General features: G+C 38.1%; 1 protein-coding gene across 5 annotated transcripts in view; it reads right to left on the reverse strand.

Moving 5' to 3' along the window:
* Positions 1–22,780, reverse strand: part of SLC12A7 (solute carrier family 12 member 7) — a 68,623-nt gene that overhangs the window by 45,258 nt on the left and 585 nt on the right. For all 5 annotated transcript variants that reach the window (XM_085309751.1, XM_085309750.1, XM_085309753.1 and 2 more), the window contains exons 2-4: positions 5,637–5,731; positions 3,670–3,792; positions 654–800 (exon numbers count right to left, since the gene is read on the reverse strand). In XM_085309751.1, the coding sequence (XP_085165877.1) occupies positions 654–800; positions 3,670–3,792; positions 5,637–5,731 (365 nt within the window). The remainder of the gene's footprint in view (positions 1–653; positions 801–3,669; positions 3,793–5,636; positions 5,732–22,780) is intronic.

A 22,780-nucleotide genomic window follows, 5' to 3' on the forward strand; every position in this document is an offset into this window, starting at 1 on the left:
AGCAACTAAAATTGAAAATATCCTGGGCTAAGGGATTTCCAGATAAATCAAGCACTATATCTTCCACTGAAGAATTTAGTTAATTTAAATGTTTGAGACAGCTCTGAGCAGGGCCTTCAAAYACAGCTACAGAAAATCCTCAGAGGTCTGTATTCCAATATGCTTAGTGTTCACTGTTCCAGTTAAATAGTAGTGACAAACTGATCAAGTATCACTGTTAYAGTGCATCTTCTACTAATAGTTTCACAACCCACAAACTGAATTTATGAAGATAATGAGACAGATTTGTAGTTCATAATTCGGTTTGTCCTGAAATTCTGAACAGGTCAGGCTGCAATATAACCCAAGAAATATATGCTAAAGAACAATTTAGTAAAACCCATAAGACGGGTTTAGTTAGTGAATAGAATAATCAAAGCTAAATCATACTCTGATTAGCTCAATGGAAATCCCCTAAGGGCTGGAATGACAAGTGACACTGAGCACCAAAGTTTATATATAAAGACAGACTGTCTTCTGAACCTATCCCATGCATCTCTGTTACACTGATATTCAACCATTAAGGCCAAATTTTGCTCTGCCACACATAAGAAAGCTGTGTAGTACTGTGGTAACAGAAGACTTGGCCAAATAGTAAAGAATGATTAACTTACACAAGCACAACACATGAACACAATGATGAAAGACTCAAGAACTCCAGCTGTCCCCACAATCCACGTCAAACGCAAGAAAAGGATGACTCCTAAGATGTTTTGCAGGCAGGGCAGGTACACACCAATGAAAGTTCCCATACGTGGAACCTGGAACAAAGACAGAACATTAATTCCTGTACACTAAAGGACTAAGGTCTGCAAGCACTTCCTAGTATAAGCCCACTAAGATCTATCAGAAGTGTTTCCCTAAGAAAAAGGGGGCCAAGTGAAATTGGATGGTAGCTTCAGAATTTCTCGCTTCACAGATATTCATACGCTAATTATGCAGAAAGGCTCCTAAGAGAACAAACTGTGCAACAGCAAAACCTATTTCTCCTTAGGAGCTAGGGTGAAGTCTTCGTAGGATAAGTCCCCCAACCTCCCCAAAAAAAGAAATGGTGGTATGAGATTAGCATTCTTCCAGTCTTATAAAACTGCAGTTTTATGTGAATTACTTCAGGAAGTTATGAAACAAGCTAAGTAACTAGAGATTTTCAGGTATCAATACTGAATTGACAATGAGAAGTGAAAAAGGTATGAATGTAAATTAAAAATGGCTTTAAGACAAGAATATCTTAAACAAATCTTATTCCATTACTTACTAAATCCAGTTATTGTTCTGCATTTAAGTTTAGTGCATACTACACAGAGCTCTTTACAAAGGCTCTTATTTGCACAGTGTTAAGAAATATAGCTTATGCAGCATCAATAGAACACAAACTAAGAGTTAAAAAAAACTATATAAACTAATCAAATGGGAACATATGTATCAAGATTTGGTGAAGACAGTGAATATTTATACATAAAAAAAAATCTAGAAGCAGATACAAAATTTGTTGATAATCTTTGCAAAATAGAGACTAGTGTTTTTTACTAGCAGAGTAATACACAGTAATCTTGTAAGCCAGTCCTTATTGCTTGGTAGTTTATAGTCAAAGAAGTGCTTTCTAGTCTAACAAAATGAAGAAAATATGCCTTTACAAACAAGATATTTCACTTTTGATTATGTGAGTGAAACTCCCTACTTCATTATGTAGGAAAACGGCTACTCCTACATAGAAGGAAAAATTATTTTTTCCCCTCGCAAACCATTTTGACTGCAACGCTCATTTGTTCTAGAGATCTTTACGCTAGCCAGCCTCCTCCACAAAACCCAGACGTGGCTCCAAGGCTTGTTCACTTCAAGCCCTTTCCAACAAGAGGTACTGTCAAGAGGCAACAGGTTGTTTGCTTCTGTTCCCTTCAGCCTCTTAAAAATAACCTATGTCCTGGGGGGGGGGGGGGCAATTATGCTCCCTCAGACATTGCTATATATGCTTCACTCCACATTCCTCCCAGGGCATGTAATACACCAAGTTATTAAAACCACCACTCTGTTGCTACATAATAATCAGCTAACTTCCCAAACTGAACTGAGAACAAAATCACACAGAGGAATCATGCTTTCAGGCCAGCAGATGGTGCTCAAATGGGATGGAGCACAARGAATCGTGCTGTATTCATACAGGCAGCCAGCTCCAAAGAAACAAGCACAAAGTCACATAAACCTAAACCCCGCACACCAGAGGATGAGAAATCACTATGCAGAGCGTGAATTTATCAGTGCTGACAGGGTTGAATGCTGAACTGATGAAACGAAAGTAGAACAAGCAAAAAGCTAAAAGAAACAGCTAGACTGTATTCTCCATCTTCACCCACTGTTCAAGCACTAACTTGAGTAAGGTCTACTTCAAGGTATCACAAACCTCTTCTCCAGTCAAATAAGCTCCCTTTTTAGTCTTACTTTCAGACAGCCTTTCATATCTATCTCACCTGCCATGCACCCCTTTCCTTACTAATCTGCATCTCCTTTCACCTCAAGAAGGGGGTAGGTGTACAAACTCAGCAGCAACCCCCTTATTCTACCCAAAGACAGAGGACTCCCAGTCTTCTCTCCCCAGGATCTACCCAGCATCTCCATGTCCAACCAGGTCCAGCCTATCATCATGTCACTCTCGCTCTGCCAAGCCTTATGTTTCTGATCCAGGCTTTCTCTTTTTGAWATAGATCCATGTTTACAGAGGAATCAATTCATCATGCAACTGCAGACTCTAGATCTCTGTAGGAACAGGACRTATGACACCTGGTTATAGAATTGATAAGGTTGGAAGGGACCTCTGGAGATCATCTAGTCAAATCCCCCTGCTAAAGCAGGGTCACCAGAGCATGTTAGATGGGTTGCAGCAACAAAGACCCCCCCTCCCTTGCTGAAGGCCAGACTTGAACCAGGGACCTTTAGTCTAACRCTCTTCCAGCTGAGCTAAAGTCAGCTTGGGTATCCAGCAGCAAGTCTTTGGAGACTCCTCCTGCTAAATTCTAGGAAGTTTAAATACATGCTAAGCACATTTAGGCTTTTTCCCCTCCCCACAGAAAGGGGTAACTTAGTTTTAGACACAGAAGAGAGGCATTTCCTTGAAATATGGTCATCCTGTCATTGGAGTGCATACAAACAGAAGAATTGCTTAAAAAAAAAAAGACTATTAATATGTTAATAGGAGCAAAACATTAATTAAAAAAACTCTGTAAACGCAAAGAAGTGGCCTGTTTTTCCTAAAACTTCTTCCAAAATTTTGACCCGAGACAAACACCCAATCAATTAAAACATGCTAATAAAACAAGATTCATATTACATCCTCACTAAAGGTAGAAAAGAGGTATTGATGCTCATACAAGGATAGAATGAAGAAGAAAAGTGAAGAGGAAGTTAGAATGCATCATGTTGCTTGTTTCAGGTCCTAGTTCTGCAGCAAAGATCTTGCTAAAACATGCTTGCAAGAACACTGAATTAAGATGAACTCTATTGTAAAACACTTCCATTTTAAGTATGTTATAAATCTCTCTCCTATTTTAAGCCTTCCATGAACTTTCTTTATAGGTTGAATAATGTTCCTCTTGTAGTGGCTAGCTTTGTTACAACAACATACAAGAAGTTAAATACCTTGACTTCCTTTCGCTTGCTGTCTTCATCTGCTTCATGTTCCACCACACCTTGAGTCAGATTAGTGTAGTTTGCTAGTTTATTAAGAAGAGATGATACCATGGGATTGCTATCCATTTCTTCCTGTTGGAATTTTAAGAATAATGTATTTAAATCATGAATTTATGATACTATTTCAAATACACACTTACAGGACAGCCCTTATTCACTCAAATCTAGAGATCAGTATGATAAAATACTAGTCACCTGTTTTCAAAAGGACTTCTAAATCTTTCTGGAAGTTAAGTGTTGCAATATAGCAATGTTGCATTAAACTGTTTTATTCTATCTTACAATATCCAGTTTATAAAGATGAAATATTTAGAAGTGTCATCCTGGATTATAATTATTTATTCCTATCACCATACAATAGGTTTTTAGGTTATTGTACTTGTAGGCACATGTCTTTAGACACAAGTAAGATGCTAGAAAAATCTGCCTAGACAGTGGCTCAAACAGTGCTGTCTAGTCACAGCTACTGTTTCAGGCTTACAGCTTATATTGATTTCTAAAACAGATTTATTGAGACTAATACAAGCATATATTCATATACATTATCTGACACACAAGATGCCAACCCTTCTTTCTTTAATCGAAGACCTGCTACAAACAAAGTATACTAAAACAAATACCCAAAAGGATTCTAAGAAAAGCAGAACTAGAAAACTCAGTCAAGTAGGTAAGATTAAACACTGGAAGACAGACAAGAGATCAGGATCACAAAGAGTAAAACATAAGAATTAAGGCATTCATCTAAAGCACACAATTTATTAGATCATGATAATAATCAGTTGAAAACATGTGAAGAGGAAAACAATAAGAAACATACTACAAGCAGTTATGGCCATTTTATCAACACTGAGGAATACAACAGCAAGCTTGAACATAGTTTTGGACATCTTTCTTAAAGAGAGCTTAAAGTTTTTTCACTAAATTTCTCTCCTTTATTAGCTTAGTTTTTGTCAAAAAAGGAAAACCACCACTACAGATCATTAAAAAATAGCTGATGATCAGCATTACTTTGATCATTAGCACAATCTTTGTCAAGACTTAGCCAGAAGCAGTAATGTGCATTATTTTGGTCATGGAGAAGGGAACTGAACAATTATAATCTCTGTGCAAAGACATGTGGAAGGAAATAGGAAAACAAGGGAAGAGTGGGCAGGATGCAACAGCAAGATAAACTTTGTAAAAGCCTTGTTTATTGTTAACAACAATCAAAGCTGATGCTGCTAAGCATATGAAGCAGAAGAACTCAAATTACTAAATGAACAGTTTCATTATGTTAAAGCAGCACTTTACTGTACAATAGCAATATACTTTCTGTAAGTCAGTAATTATTCTCTGTATGATCTAAACTTAAGGCACACTATTTCTAATTCATAATGTAAAGATCTACATAATTTTCATATACTAATTTAACAATACTACTAAGGCATGGCCTATCATAGTTTCATAGATTTGCTGCCTTAAGAGAAGTCCCCCCCCCCACATTGAATACAATATACTCACTGATGCTCCTTAAAACTGGATACTGTTTTGTTGCAGCTACCAGATTTAACTTTTGGCAGGTTTAACTGACAGTAACTTACAGATCCTAGCCAAATAATTTTAAATTTAGCGAGGTAAATTTAGTCACAGCAAAGCATGCCAGTATTTGTTATCTCTTCTTACAGAGACAACTAAAAACAAATGCTTAACTCTTTCTATATTTTATATCATTCATATTTTAAAATTCACTGAAATGGAATGTTAGCAGAAACCAAACTGCTGAAAGGTTACTAATGACTATTTCCCTCCCCCAACTAAATCTCACTAAGAAAAACACAATCTTGCTTGTTTACTTTATTTTACTACCAAAACCTCAACCCAAGGTGAAGCAAGTTCTTTGCTTATTTTTAAATATATACAGGTATCTAAGCACTTACCTCAAAGAGAGCCATATTCTTTCCTTCGTACAAATTTCCTTTGTCAATCTCTGCATTGTTGATAAAAGGGCTACTTTCCCTGGCAATCCCATCCCCTGGTGGAAAAACACAACAATTAGAAGGGAAAAGAAGAAAGGAGAAGAAAAAAAGCAAGATATACCATGAACAAAAGGCCTAGCAATACTGAGGATGTTATTTCAAAAATTGGTTTTAGTAACATTGGAAGCAGCTGCCAAACTTGGTGCCTCTGTCCCAGACAGGCTTCCCTGCCAAATTCCCCACTTCCCTTCCACACCTGCATTAGTGCTTATAGTCAGCTCAGTCAGCTTGTTAACGAATGATTTTTTTCTTTTTATAGAGAACTGTACTGAGGCTCATAATTTACCAACTATATACAATTAAAAATCAGGGCTAAACTACCAAAGAAATGGAAAAACTTCTGCTGAAGGAGTGACTCAGAAAGTTGTGATCAGCCTGCAGGGATGGGAAAGCTAACCAAGATGAGAAAGTAATAGAGGGCTGTAAAATTATGTGCATATATATCCATGGCTGTGTGTATACACTCCATGTAATAATATGTAATAATGCATATTTTATAATATTTCATGGAATATATGTATACGATATATAATTTCACTTTTATTCACTTATATGATGGGAGTCTTCTTTGGGAAAACTTTCATGCAATAAATCAGTAATAACTGAACTGATGACAAAACTTAAAAGGAAAGCAACCATGCAGACTCATCTGTTTAAAAAAAAAAAAAAAAAAAAGAATTAACCGTTTAGATTCTACATTAAAAACTTCCCCTCCAGCTGGTACAAAGCCTCAACAAGAGAGCAGAAGGAATAACTACTTTGAAAGATGCAAATTCAATCTATACGTTTTTTGAAGAAAAGGACAATTTAATAGGCTACACAAGGCGTGATAACTTATTTACTGTTAAGAATGATCTATATGATTGCTTACTACAAATTTGTTAAGTTTCTCTGGTCATGTTTTCAACCAACTGGCCAAACATAAGTTTATCTTGTGCAGATGTCAGGAAAAAAACACCTTTCATTTTGTCTGAGGGGACAGATGAGAAAAGAGGAGTGAATAAGAAAAACAAGTCACTTTTTTCTAAAGTGCCTACTTAGGCACTTTAAAACTACATAATWTTTTTTTCAGAGGGGACTTGACTATTGAACATCTGTTCTAAAATGATTAGTTAGCTCTTACTGTAATGCACCTTTAGAAGAAGAAAAAAAAAAAACTCTGTCACAAAAGTTTTAAAGAACCTTAATGAAGTGCCTACTCTGAGGGCTGAGCAGCTTCTGAGTCCCTTGAAATAYCCAGACTGTAAGAAACCAAGCTTTTAATTTTAAGAACAATGTTTAAAGTCATTGTTTCCAAAAAGGAAGGGTACACTGGCCTCAAGTCTTCCTGTTCATCTAATCACATTGTAAGAACAGGATTTTTAAGCCCAATACTAAAGATGTTGCTCATGCTCTAACATTTTTTCCTTGGTTCCCAGGAAGGAGGAAGCCAGTTTCCACACATTTAGAGTAATAAGAGTACTGCATCCTTTTAGCTTTATTCTTCACTTCCAGTTACTTAAACTAAGACGTTCCTAAACGCATCTAGCTCAGCTGCTCGATAGTGCTTTAAAAGAAAACATGGCATGACGCAAACTGCATTTTAAATCTAATGACTGTTATTTATACTGCTATACCACCAATAAAGGTTAATCTACCTTTGAAGTCGAAAGCACTAAGGCTCTTAAAAGCCAAGGGGCAGTGATTTGGTGTTACATTAAAAAAAAAAAAAAAAAAAAAAAAAACACTGTCGCAAAAGCTGGTAAATAATTCCAATACATTTGATTAGGACATTCAAGATTCACACACGCTGTTTAAGTCTGATGGTGAAAAGCCAGCCACAGAAACACCATGTCATTCTTCCAAAGAATCATTATCCACTCACTGCTAAATCCCTTTAAAGTGTAATCTAGTTTGATGGGTGGCACACTCCTTCAGTAAGGACTTTTTTTTTGGGGGGGGGGGAGGGTGGCTAGCTTGGAGGAAGTAGGAGGTTCCTACTGTTCAGGAAATTTGGGTTAAAGGGAAAGATCTTGTTACATCAATAGCCTTCCGATATTTTACTAAATCTCAATTCACTTGAGACAAGCTCAGTGATCCAGACCATTGGCACCACAAAAGGGAGAGAGAGGAAAGCAGGAAGCAGATGGCAGAGAAGGGTTTTCATGGCYCTTCCATCACAGTTTTCTTCTGTTGGAAGAATCTGCATTCACCAAGGCAAGAATTACAGCATGGCACACTGCTGATGTGCACATGCCTGTATTTTGTATTAGGTATGTTATTACGTTACTGTAACATGGTCTTAAAAAAACCCTACTTCTTGCTATAAACCTGCTTTTGACTTTCATTTCTTCAAAAAGTCCACTTGAAATTGCACATAGTACAAAGGAAGAGAAAACAAGCCTTTCAGGCAAAGAGTAATTTTGATCATCCTCTGAATTTTGAAATAGTTCAAGGGATAAATAGGGAATAAATGACCATGAATACTTCAGTGAGATCCCATGACTTATGTTAACAGAAGTTTAAGATCTGGAAATCTCATATATATCCTTTGCATTGGTGAGCTGTATTTAAGAAACCCAAACTCATAAATTCACAGGACTAGAGAAAGTTAAGTAAGCATTATCCATGTATCTCTGCTGGCAGTGTTACATGCTTAGCAGACTTTGAAATTGTGACAGAATTAAATATTGGTACAGAAAGCATCCTGCTAAATTGTCTATATCCCTTCCTTAGCTATTGCAGGAATTGAAGCCTCTGCTGTCCTGAGGGAATCTCTGCAGCCCATCCTTGGCATCACTTTCTACACAAGTCTGATTTACAGTTAGGACCCTACTCTTGTTTCTGGTTGCAGGATCTCACATTTACAGACTGCCCAGTTCATTGTGTAGATCATAGTACTCTGTAGAAATMGCACTATTTACTATTCCAGGATGCAATCCAGTGCTCTCTGAAGGCTTTAGCAGTAAGTAGTTCTTGTTCATCACATTTAAAAATAAATGAAGCACAAGACAATCTCTGTGGGATTCTATCACAAGTTCCCCTGTGGCTGATAACTCATTAGAAGGTAACTTGTAAGTCTATCAGCAAGGCAGCACCAAATCCAGTGCATCAAGTTAACGGAGGATTGTTTTTGCTCATGGTAATTTTGCTTTTAAATCAGAATGCACATAATATATTTTGCACCGAGCTATCTGCATAATAAGGTTATATATCTGGTTATTATGGTTTAAGTGTCACATCACCTTGCCAGAATGAGACTTAACAGTTTGACAAGCTCATGTATAAATAAGCACTAAATTAACAAAACTAAGAGTTAAGCACAACAGCACTGATTGTATGCACGGTTGAGAAAGTGAAAATGTTATTCAAGAAAAACTTTAAAAATTTTGCAGAAATATAAACAAAGACCTGAGTCTACCATTCTTGCAAAGATTACAGTATTAAGCTTGGAATTTTCTTTACTATGATACTTATGCATAAAACTATATTGATACTATTTTTATAGGCATACACATATGCTTATGTGTATTCCTAAAAACTTTAAAAGCAGCTGGACTGAGCAAAACCAAAGGCTTCTCTAGCCTAGTGCCACATCTACAACATCAGCTGGACTCAAATTCCCAGAAAAAAGCATAACAACAGAACAAACATACACGATGCCTCCTCCATGTATGCTCCCAAAGTCTATCAGAACTTTAGTGACCTCCTGAGCCAAGTGCAGTTTCTATGTATTTATTAACCCTCAATAGCTTTTTCTTCCATCAATTCACCCAGTCCCACCTTGCAATTATAGCAATTTATGCCCCAGATGTTGCAGACTCTGAAAAGTTCCAATGATTAATCACAATAAGTCAAAACAAAGTGACAGTTTTTAACATCAGTATATAAACCCAAAGTTTACCCGTATGTTAAACTGGGTGCAGTTTTCATCTCATTCCTCTGCCATCTAAAGGGTATAACTTAACAAAACAAACAACCCCCTCCCCCAAGGGGCTTATTGTTTGCTATCTTTTATTTTACAAGAAGAGTGCATGAAAATAAGCTAACAGTGATGCTTTTTAAAAAAGTTCTCTCTTCCTCCTCTCCCTTCCCGCCCCATTTCTTTTTGGGTAGTCTTTAAGGTCAAGTTTGCTTTTTTGATAGTTCTGGAACTACAACCTCATGATTTCATAGAGCTAGGTACATGCCCCAAGATCTCACTCAGAACTCACATGCAGTTAGGACTATTTTCCCCTTATATGTGTACATTTACATTTATTTACACCAAATTCCATCTGCCACTTTATCTTCAAGTCTCGTAAGGTCTCTAGTCACAGATAGGCTTTATCTCTTCCATTCTGCAACACGTCTCTATCAGATTCTCGCAAACTTAGGCTGCATTCTCTTTTCCAGATCATTTGTTGAAAGCCTTATGTTGAACAGCTCAGATCTGTGAGGAACTCCACTGCAGAAGTGAATTATTTACTCTATCCTGTTTTCTAACCTTTTACCTCTAATTCTTTAATACATCTATTAATTCCCCTTCCCATTTCAAACCTGCTTAGTTTCTTTGAAAGCTCTTGATAATGGCACTTGACAAAAACCTGTGGGTTGGGGGAAGCAGGGTGAGAGAAGTATACTAAACCCATCTACCCTTTCCATATTCTGCTGACTCCCTCCCCCCCCCCCCGCCCCCAACAAAAAATACTTTTGGAGCAGGGATTTACAGAAAAGTTTGTAGACAGAAACATTTTGCAAAAGTTGTGCTGGTTCTTCATGATATCTTGTGCTGACTCTTCATGATATATTGTGCTTACTCCATTCCTTATTAAAATACCAGTTCCGTGAAGCTGTAGCTTCTGCAACACCTGTCCTGGAACTTCTTTTACAAATACAACATCATGTTCATCATCACCACGCAATACAAAAAGCATTAAGTGCTGGTACTGTCACGACATTGGAATTTCCATAATATTAAGTCTCAGATCCTTTTCCATGTCAGTTTGTCTTGTGTTTTGCTTTGCTACTCAAAAGTCACAGCAACGTCTTTTGGATGGTCTTGTCAATTGTGAATTACAGAGGAGCAGCAGAACATACTGCACTCTTCTCTGTGCCCTTCCCTCCACCACAGGCAGAGTATTTCCCCCTGTGCCCCCAAAATCCTGGGACAAAGCTGTTGCACACTTGGACACCAGAAGGCAGTCTCAGCACATCAAGCACTATCTTAACTGGATCCCAGCTGCTCAAGTGGATGAGACTAGCTATATTCCTGGAGGAATTCCTATGATTTGCCATAGCTCCCTTGGCCAAAATGCTCCACAGTATCTTAATACTTACTGGTATAATGACACAGAAGCAGTATATCATCATAGAGGATCAAAAAAAAAAAAAAGTCATAGTCCATTAGGACTCTAGAATTAATGCCATAACCCACAGGAAAAACTGCCAGTGCTTTTCTCCAGCTACTGCTTTATCTATTCCATATCCTTCTATTCTTATCCTCTGACTTTTGTTTTTTTCCCAAGTTGTAAAGTCTTTCTTCATACGCTTCTATTTCCATATAAACAGCTACTTGGACTTGTTCTACCAGGAATGAGTTTGGAGCAAAAGAGTATCTCTAGCAAGACTAAGACCTTACAGAAGTTTAAAGACAGATCTTGCCAAATGTACCAATAGACTTCAAAAAGAAGAACATGGAAAACCTAAGAAAAAACTTAGGCTTCATACCCTTCAAATTCTAACTGATACTGCACCTATTTAAAATCTTTAAGAGTCTTCAGAATAGTAATGAGTCTCTCACTATCAGACTCTACAGAAGTCTCCTCTTATGCTGCCTCTTTTCTTACTTTACCAATGCTTGTCTCATCATACTATTATTCAACACATTCCCACATGATGAGCGTATCTGTCATTAAGCTCCTTTTAAGAAGGAGCAAAGTTGGAAAAAGAGATCACAAAAATGTATTGACGAATACTCTCTCCTACTCTTTGTAATTGGAGGATTAGCGACCAATGGAGTACACTTAGAAACAGCATGCCTTACAAACATGTAACTCGAACTGAAATGCATTGTGTTATCCAATAGAAAGAACCAATCTTACAGCCTCAACACACAGCTTGCAGCTATGCTGAGGCTAAAAAACACACATAACTATTCCAGCCTGTTCCCTTCTCAAATCAGGCATTTGTCAGAAAACCAGAACAAAAAGCCATGATTTATACTTTTCATGAATGYTGTACAGACTGCCTCTTAACACATCAAGCTGAGCAGCATAAATAGAAAAACTCTAGTTTAGTTTCTTCCACTGAGGAAACAAAATATACAAACCAGGTACCTTAATCCACTAGGAAGTCTAAAGCCATTTACATCTTTGTTTTAACCCTATTCCCTTAAATTCTATGTAGAAGCTTAAGATAATCAGGTAACCTTTCTCTCAGGCTTCTTTGAAATTGGTTTAACGGAAACAAAAAAGCCTAAAACTCCTCTCGGGTGTGGAAAGTAGTTTAATAAATATTTAAAACTGATAAACTTCTAAYGTAGTTTTAGACACTCCTCTAACTGGCATACCTCTTCTGGAATCCGATTAAAGCTTCTGCACTTCCAAAGTCCATACTTGCCATTGCTGAATTTGTGATGGATTCCAAGTTAAGAGTGTASATATATCTATACATATGTACATATAGATCCTACATCTGGACCAGATTAGTAGTCCACCTAAGGTAGAATTTCATCTTGGATCACTGTTGCTATTAGAAGATTCATAAGAGGAGTAAAATAAAACAACACAATCATGCATGTTTGATCTAGTATAATTTTTCCTGTGTCTTAAAGCTGTTGATGTGATGTTCCATCCCACCCAAGACCTAAGCTCTAGGGCTAGCAGGCAAACTCACACCATGACTAGCCTACTTTCCCCAGAAACTTAACTGATAATTTCTTTGTTGATAGGACATGCAGAGACATACAGAGCATCGCCCTCCCCAGGCCATTCTTCTTGCAGCTGCCAGTCAGACTTCCACAAACCACTTCCAGACAAGGAACAACTAATCCAGGCTGGCAATACTGTCCAGGCCTCTGTAGTGTAATCATCAGTGAAGCAACCTTAAAAGCCATATCATCTCAGCCCCTAAATAGCACAGCAGCTTTCCAAWACCAGACAGTGTAACCCACACTTACCATCTCAAACTGGTCATGCACAGCGCCACCTCCAAATCCATGGCTAATGCCATTAAATCATTTCTCATTAACATTTTCAGACATCAAACAAAACATGCTCTGGAAGTCAATTTGCAGATCACATGAGTGTGCACCACAATGAAAAGAGTCAGTCATAAAAAGCAAAAGAAAGCACCTTAAAATTCACATCCTCAAGTTCCCAAAAGAACAGTGGTCCTCAAACACTGAGGAGAAGGATACCTCAAGGCACACAAACAGTTAAAAATTTCCAAACTGATCCAAGGGACAGCCCATGTTAAACAGTATTAGCCAGAGCCCAACTGTATAGATTATGATCAATTAAACTGGCAGAAAGCACCTTTCTTTGTTTCACTACCCTCCCACACTTGGCACTTGCCAACTTCTGTCCTGGTGCCACCCAGCTCTGCCCGCTCACAGCCCAGGTTATCAGACTCGCTGGGTAACAGGAGTAGGTTGATACTGGCCAAACTAGGGGAAGAATGGTTGCAATTCTGTTTTCATTTTTGCTGCTAATCTTAATCCAGATAAAGTGGTGTGTTCACTGCACTAAAGCTTGTGCTGTCATTAGGGAGAGGGCATCAGGACAGGAATGGCAGTTGGAGTAAGCATGACCTCTTCTTTCCGCTGATGTCAGTTCTCACAAAACTAAGGTTAGCTTCCTCCTCCTCCTCTCACTAGTCCTCACACTCTAAATCAAAATGTTTATAATATGAAAAGTGTTGCAGATGTCTTATCTGTGGGAAAGTGGTCATCTAAGTGATCCTAAATTTGCACGAGGAAACCTGTTCAAGAGATTAAGGACAAAAACATTAGACAATCTAATCTGATTTCCTGTCTTTCCACAGTATTTCATTCCTACATTAGGTTCTTTAACTTTGAGAAAACACACTTATGTTCAAATAACAATTCTGAAAATATCAAGAAGTTTTGTTAAGAAAAAACTCCTATCTTTATTATGACTAAAGTTTAGTTACTAAAGAAAAAAAAAGACTTAAAGCAGTTGTGACTTACTTCTAAATTAAAACTTCTTTTAAAGTTTCTAGCCATAAGCCCCTAGTATACCTTCTAAATTTAACCACTTCCACCTACCATTTTCTATCTGTGAAAGCACCTGTACTTTAATCAAGTCACCTTAAACTGCCTTTTAAAAAACTAAATCAGCTAAGCTCACTTTAAGATATTTCCMTAAGTTTCAGTCACTTTTGTGGCAGCATTCTCCATCCTCTTCAATTTTCAAAATACGCAAACAAAATTTCATACTCTAAAACCAAATACAGTATTCTAACATCCGCCTTACCCACACTATTTAGAGGTATAATCGCCTCTCTGCTCCAAGGATCACATTAGCCCTCTTTGCCACAGCATTAAACCAAGCTCATGATATTCTATTCCAGGCTGACCCCTAAATCCTCTCCAGATTCACTGCTTCCTCACTATGTGTCTATCATTTACTGTTCAAATTCAAGTACTGTTCATATGTACCTCTGTATTCAAAAACATTTTGTCCATTTAGCAAGCATGAACTTTGCAGCAGACAGGAGTGTAACAGTTTTCATATTAACCTGATAAATAGAAACAGGGTCTTCTCCTATGGCAAAAGAATGTAAAAGGTGTTCAGATAAATGAGAACTAGCTAAGAAACTTCTGAACCACAGAACCACAAATACAACATCTTGGATTTGATAAGATATAATTGTTCTCTAAATAACTAAGCACAGGTGTAGGCTTTTGTTTTAAGGAATACTGAGATCTGACAGATCAGAAAGCTTGGCTCCCCAGGCGAAAGTTTCTAACTCTGTGCACAGTAGCTGTACACTTACTGTACAGTATGGTCTAAAGGAGAATGCAGTTAAAAAATAACTAATACTTCACAGAAAAGTCCTAACCTTTGTCAGTTTTTAAAGTGCAATGGTTAGTCACAGTCTGTGTTAAAGTATTTCTAACAAAAACTGCAGTAACATTTTCATGAAGTTAATATTGGCTCACATTAAGAACAAAACACTACAAACTAAGCATGTAACGATAAGATCCTGTTTGTACAGTAAATGTTTATTGTTTAGGGACTTTTAAATGTTTAATAAAAGTCATTTGAACTGAAATATAGAAATGAAAGTCAAGAAAGTGTTATAGTTCTTACTACAATAAACTATCTTCTCTACCATGCATATTTATCTCTTGTATGTCCAAATCCTTGGTTAGCAGGCAATTAAAGAAAATTCAGATAATCTTAATTTTGAATATATCATCCCTCTCACTCTAAAAATATACAGATGGATTCTTCAGAGCTCTAAGAATAAAGTCAATTTTCAAAAGCAATTACCTAGCCTGAATTCAAATTCAGGAAAGACAACAATAACTTTGTTTGAACCCATCTCACCTACAGTAACTTTTGCACTGAATGCTTAAACTCATCCTTTGCAGTCTTCATAAAAAAAAAAATTAGTGAACCAAATAATTTCTAGATATTTTAACTATAGTACTAATCTATCCCCTTCATTTTTTTAAAAAAATCCATAACTAGCACAATCTACTGAAGTTATCTTGAAAAGCAAAACATGTACTTAAGCTCTGTGTATGTAGTTAAGCTCCCTTTACCTAATAACAGACTCTTAATACTGGATCTATCACTTATCTTGTTACCATCACTAAGTTTTAATTTTTCTGTGCTTAGGTTGCTATTACAATCAAGCACAGTGTACTTCTAATGAAAATAGACTGTAAAAGCTGTTAGTATAGCTGAAAGTATAGGCCCTGCTACTACAGTAAAACAGTCATTAAATCCATAATATTGTGTTTTAAAGAGACTCACCTGGGTTTGGCCCACTTTCTTCATAATCTTGTTCTTTCATAACTAAGGGAGAAGCAAAACAAAACAAACCCTGCCCAAACCACTCCACTGATCCTTCAGGTTTCAAGAAATGAAACAAGAAACTGACAGTTGTCTCATCCCTGCTTTGTATAAGACCTCAAATCCTGTTTCTTACTCCTATTGGATTAATCCTAGAGCAAGTCATTAAGGCTTCATGCAGTTTGAAACATGCGCATGACACAGCCAAACTGCCTGACAGTGGCAGAAGTCTCCAAATAAGCTAGAGGATTTCCGTCAGCTATAATCATCACGCTTTAGTGAAAAGGGTCAAATCACCTTACTAAAACTCCATGTCTTTACCTAATAATATAGTTGAAAGTTTTCTTTCCAAGAAATATATTCATTTAAAATGAATTTCCATTAAGCAGGTTAGTTTACACTGGCAACAAATAACCTATTCCAGAGGTTGATCTCCAACTTGTTAAGCTATTATTAGGTATCAAGTACACATGAGCAGTTCGTAAACATGTTATTAACAGCATGGGTGCTAACCCTTGATTCTCTGTAGAAAGATCTTAAGTACAATTAGTGCAAACTAACAGTTTAAAATGTAATTCTACTAACTCCATAAATATTCTTTATATTCAAAATATATATATATATATATATTATATATACACACACACACACGAAGCATATACTGCTTTAAGAAAGACACCATAAGACTAGGACTGTAAGTTGTTAGTTCTCTTATTTCTCTTTCAGATTTGATATTTTGTTGTTTTTATGCATTGCATATATTCTATACCAGCCTTAAAGAACCTCATACAGACCATTTCAGTTCTACTAAATGATGTTAAATATTTAGATTTGACCACAGGAACTAATCTGCTCTTTGTGGTGCAACTGAATTTATTTTTTCCTCGGCAATTGTAACACCTATGCCACAAGCTTAGGCACAGCACAATTACCTACAGAAAGGCTAGAGGTGCCTTTCATGCCTGTTCCAAAACACATCCTTCTCCTCACACCAGCTCTGATATTTGCTAGGCTCTTCCAGGAGCTGCTTTAACTCATTGATGCTGCAAAGAAACAGTCTCCTGGCCCTCCCCGATTTGAATTTTCTCCTGGACTGTCTCTTTTGGCATCTTAGCAAAACAAAACAGCTTGTAGAGCACCAGCTAGGGGGCTTGCACAAAGCAAGTGAGGCCAGCATGTTAGACAGGGTTGCATGCAGGTGGGTTTTGAACACCTCCAGAGAAGGAGACTCCACAACCTCTCTGGGCAACCTGGTCCAGTGCTCCATCACTCACAGGAAAGAAATTCCCCCTCATGTTCAGGTGGAACTTCCTGTGGTTCAGTTTGTGCCCATTGCCCCTTGTCCTGTTGCTGGGCAAAAAGGAAAGTTTTAAATCTTCCTTTCTGAAGCTAAAATGGCACTATGCAAACTTCCTATTCTTCAAGTTGGAAATAATCCACTGAAACTTATTCTCTTCAAGAAGTGACCTTGTGAGAAGATGTTTTGAATTTTAAAGGGAACAAACTTAGGTTCACCTTGTCAGAAAGGAAGAAACAGAGCCAGTTTTTCATTTCTTCTTGCAGAAAGAGAAGAAAACTTTTTGTAAAGATTCCTATTTTGGAAAAGGCATATTCATCTGCTAAGAAATAGTAAAGCAGGAAGAGAGTCYGTTTGAATTAGGCAACATATTTTGGTAAGAGGCTGGGGAGCGGCAGGAAATCCAAGAACTTTCCCATTCAGATTCAGAAAATAAAAGTCACCAATTAATCTTAATTATTTCATTATCCCTGCTTCGGCATCTATTTTCTGATACAACCTGTAAAGCAATAATGTAGTTTGAAGATGCAGAAAAAAAAATAGTTTTTAATTTCTGCCTAGAAGGGGTGGGGTTTGGGGAGAGGATGCTGTTATTCTCCTGCAGTAAGCCAATTCAAGGAAATTAGACTCTTAAAATGATCTAGTTTTCCTGTTTCCTGCTGGTTTGGCTCCCTGAACCAGTTCACAAGCAACAGCACTGGAGAGAATAAAAACTACTTTCAGCAGCAGCTAGTAAGGTCAGCTATGCTGTAACATCAAACTACATCCCTTAGCAAAGGCAGCCCTTATGTTGCTTCCTGTGAGCTTTTAACACGAGTCACAGTAAGTCGTTCAAAAATGACAACTGTTTTTCATAAGAACTTTACTGATAATGTTTTGTTAAAAACAGTTACACCCTATGACCTTTATTCAGTGTAATCTCCAATTCAGAGAGTCAGGTTTTCAACAATAAAACGATCAAAATATCTCAGTAACAGTATTTCCATCACAGGTCTCTGGAAGTTAAAACTGAGGGTGGATGGCATTACATCTGATATACCCCACTCCTGAAATACTCCATTTTGTGACTAGAATTACTGCCAAAGAGCTGAATATAAGTACTATAAAGGAACGCTAGCACTGATCTCACAGGGAATCAATAGAATTCACAGGGAAACGGAGTAAAAATAATAATCATTTGCTGTCCATTTCAGCAGTATGTTTTGCTCTTTCACAAGACTCTTGTCTTGCAGTCTGAAAGAAGCATTTAAACAGTTACAAAATGCAAAGTAAACATTTACTATACAGTGGAGTTATTTAGGTTTTTTGTGCGAGCTTCTTAAATCCTTAACTCTCTCTATTCTGTTCAGCTCATTTTCCTTGGAGCTTGCAATAGCCAACAAAAATCACTTGCATTCACACATGTAGCTATATTAAACAGCGAAGGAATCAATTACAGCATCTTGATAGAGGTAGGCACAAAGCCTAAGGTGACCAGGGCAGCCAAAGCCCCTCAGAGCAAAGTAAATCCCTCTGCCTAATCCTTGTGCCTGTGATCAAAGGTCAGATATGCAGCTAGCCACAGCAGAAGTACCATTTTCCATTCCAACACTGCATTATACAATAGGATATTCTGGGAAAGAACTTGAGATCTCCRTTTCCAGAAGGTTCACATCTCACAAGTTTTCAAGAATTCTTGGAAAGTATCAGTAAGTACACAGATAAGGGAAACCCAGTTTATACAGTCTGCTGAGATCTCCAGAAGGCTTTTGAAAGAGCCCTTCCTCAAAGGCCAATAAAGAAATATAGCAGCCATAGAATAAAAGAGAAGGTCTTACATGAAGCCACAGGCAAATAACTGAGTTAAAAATAAATAAATAAATAAATAAAATAAAGGGCAGCACTTTCAGGGAAGTGCTGTTCCTTATATTAGAGAGGGGAGAAAAAAAAGGCAGGAGGGGAGGCAAGCAGTAAGGCATCAGTCAGACACCTTTGTAGGTGTCTATTTTAGCCTATTTTAGCTTATTTTAGGGTAGTTATGACACAGGCCAAGAATTGACCAAGAACAAGAAGAGCTGCACAGGATTGTCTAGATTAAATGCATATTTAAGCAACAGGCCAATAAAAAAACAGTAGAGATATACATACATGGAGCCTCATCGGCTTTGGATTGCTTTTCTCCTAGCTGACCATTGACCATTACCAGTCAGGAACAAGATCCTTTGTTTACGACTGTTTCATAAAAAAAAAAAAAAAAACCATCAGCTCAATGATTGCTTTTCAAACCACAGTTTGAATATCCAGAACAATAAGGAGCGAAAAAGGGGGAAAAAAAGAAAAAAAAAGTTCTGGACCTCCCCACCCCATTTCAAAACAAATGGAAGTGAAAAACATTCAGAGAAAGGCAATAAGGACAACCAGAAGTATGCAATGGTTTCTACGTAAGGATTGACTAAAGTCTTCAGTTTGGAAAAAGATGACTGGGTTGAGATGGGACYAGAATAAAAGTTTACAAGATCATGAGTGATCTGAAGAGTGACTGGCAAGAATTAGCTTAGTTTGATGTCTCCAATCAGGTGACAGGTTCAGAAAAAAGTCTATGAAGTGATGTGCCACTGAGCTGCAGAATGTATTGCCACAGATGCAGTGATGCCAAAAGTATGTCACTTCCAGGGAGACTGCACAGGAGAATGAAAGGAGTCCCCTGAGTGTATTTAGAATACAGGTTTAGAATTTAATCTATAGATCTAAATTCACAGAAATTTTGGGGAAGAAGTTAACTTCATAGAAGCCTCTTCTGTTTCTGAGTGACAAGTGATTGGAGTCTGGGAGAGCACACGGAAACAGTAACAGGTTTGCCATCTTATATTCCCATGCATCTCCCTTGACATCAGCCTTTGCCTAGTCCTGGAAACCACTGCGGACACACCTGCCCAAGCACACCAACATATGCAGATTAAAAAAAGTCATCAATATGACTGTTTTAGTGTTCACCTTGTTACAGTTTCTCCAGTCTTCTGAAGGGGAATAGAAAAAAATACTATATTTTTTGCATGCAGTAAGTTTTGAACCACAGACCACATGTAGACTGGTTCTGTTGTCTGAGCAGAAGCTGACTGAGAATATACTACAGCTGGCAGCAAGATTAGCTTTCATCTTCCCTCCATTGCATATAAAGATGTTTGCATCAACTATTGCCTAGTTTTGGCAAAAGCTTTGACAGTTTTATCTAACAACCAGTCACTATTCATATGTGAAAGAACAAAAGACCAGACTCTCTTAACCCTTCATCTATTGCTGCAACAGACTTCTCCATTTTTTTCTATTTGTTACTATCACAAAGCACATAAATGACATAGGCACATATGACTTCCTCACATGACTTTGCACATATCTGAGACAGCAGGCTCCCACCCACAACTATACTGTTGAATTCAAATATTAAGTTGGACCCTGCACCTCTGCTCCTCACCTGTACTACTCCAGCCAGGGCTCTAGTTCATGCGATCTAGTGAATATTTATTCACTCCCCAAGCTTTCCACACCTTCACACATGCAGGAGTGGCATGTAACCAGAAAATAAAAGGCTAGTATTTCAGATATTAATGAAGGAGTGGGAAAAGAAATGGAGCAATAACCTCCTGGTTTACCCCATTCTTAAGAACGGGTATCAGTTTAGCTCAGCTGTTTAGCACGGTGCTGCTAATGCCCAGGTCATGGATTCAATCCCCGTATGGGGCTATGCTGAGGGTTAGACTAGATGATCTCCAGAGGTCCCTTCCAACCTTACCATTCTATGATCAGATGAGAATCTGTGTAAAGTAAGACTTCCAGGGAATAACTGATCAACAACTTGCTAATAAGTCACCAGAACTGTTCAACTGATGATCTGATGGCTAAACAGCATGCAGGACAGGAGGAGGAGGGAAAAAAAAAAMCATCACCACCACCACCACACTAGTGCAGTCAAGATAAAAACAAAGTAATTGTTCTGAACTTAAGACAGACAATTCAATCAGAACTGATAAATTTCTAGACAGTCTAAACAGAAATAACAAAGTTATATGCTCTGTATGTTAAGTACATACATGTACATGTAACATAACTTTGTATGTTAAGTGAGACCCACCAGGGAAGGTCCCACTTCCACCACTGCTCAGCTACACAGACTAGCCACTTTCCTCCCCCCCTTGAGACAACCCGAGCAATTCTCAGACTTCTTGCAGCACTCATTCACCTCACTAACTCCAAACCAGGGGAAGCCTGTTTTTTCCCTGCAAGAGTTGAGTTTTCTGCTGGTTTAGCATGTTGAACCAGCTCAGTGAAGTGTCTGACAAACACCAGGGTCAACTGCCCAAGAAGCAAAGGGAGCTGGGGGAATGGAGAGTAGTGCTTCTTTCTACCGTCTGCCCAAGGCTGGAAGCAGAAAGACAAGCATTGCCCCTAAGTAGCAGGCCATTAGATGAGTCTAACCACAATGATGTTTTAGCAGTACTAATATTTTAGAATTCATTAAAATTCCCAGAAAATAAGTCAGTAGAACTATTTGACAGCAATAATCTAACAGTTTCTACACATTACAGGTCTGCATACCACAGACATTCATGTAATACTTGAGGCAACATTAAACATGTTGCTCCTTTCCCAAGACTCTCTATGGCTAGAACACTTCACCTCAGTTAACTCCGAGCTCTCAGAATACACCCTGTTTTCAAGTCAAGGCTTCTCCTCTAGTTGGTGCTTTCCCTTCTACTCCCTTTTATGGCTACATTAAGAGGGGACAAAAGAGAAAGAGGGAAAAAAATAAAAACCACATATCTAACTCTACCTTTTCAAACAATGGAGCTCTACAACTGTAGAGGATTTAAACTTACTTTGCAAGTATTAGCCTGCACAAACCTTACTGAACTACATAAAAAACTAAGAATTCTTATAGTTTTAATGGTTAGAAATAAACCAGTATAAAAATTCTAGTTCCACTCTTCCCCCCTCACCACCACACCTGGGCCTTCCAGAAGCTATATATACACCTGGTTTAACAAGTTACATTAAACTATAACTACACACGTGTTCAGTATTCTGAGGTGCCTTGTGGCTTAACACCACACTCCACACCAAGCCAACTCTTTCCTGAAGCATCTACCATTAATGAACTCTGGCCAGACAGTACTGGTTCAGTACTCCTGTCATGCTTCAGAAATTGACTTTTTCCACCTCTTAACCAAGCCAATATGATAATCAAGCTGCTGCTACAGTTCATTCGGTTTGGTTTTCCTATTTCATTGGGGGGGAGGAGGAAGGGAAGGGAAGGGACTTGTAACACTTGCTCATCAGCCAGATACACTGAGGAAAATGCAGAAAAAGATACATATTATATGCAGTTGGTGTGGGGGAGAGGGGGTGGAAGGAAGGAAGCTCCAAATAAAAGCTTTGTCAGTTTTGGGCTTTACTAAATCTTTCTAAAGTATCTTTAGACAAACCCAGACAAAAACAGCGTAATTCATAAAAAGCAAGCGTCTGACAAATTTTAATCTGTGTTCACACCCCACACCGCACGGCATTGCCCTTACTATTTACATGTACTGCCGAAAGCACAATTGCCGTTACCAGAAACGGTCTTCTACAACACCTGCCGTTTAACGGCTAGAAAGCGGCACGAAGAGCGCGCGTGAGCGGCTACGGGGCGCCCAGAACGCAGCGCCCGAGCCCGCCGCCGGCGGGGCGCGACACCGCTCCCAGGGCGCGGCCTAGCGGAGGCCGCC

This window comes from Rhea americana, unplaced genomic scaffold (genome assembly GCF_003343005.1).
Source record: "Rhea americana isolate MKP2758 unplaced genomic scaffold, rheAme1 scaffold_302, whole genome shotgun sequence".
NCBI lineage: Eukaryota > Metazoa > Chordata > Aves > Rheiformes > Rheidae > Rhea > Rhea americana.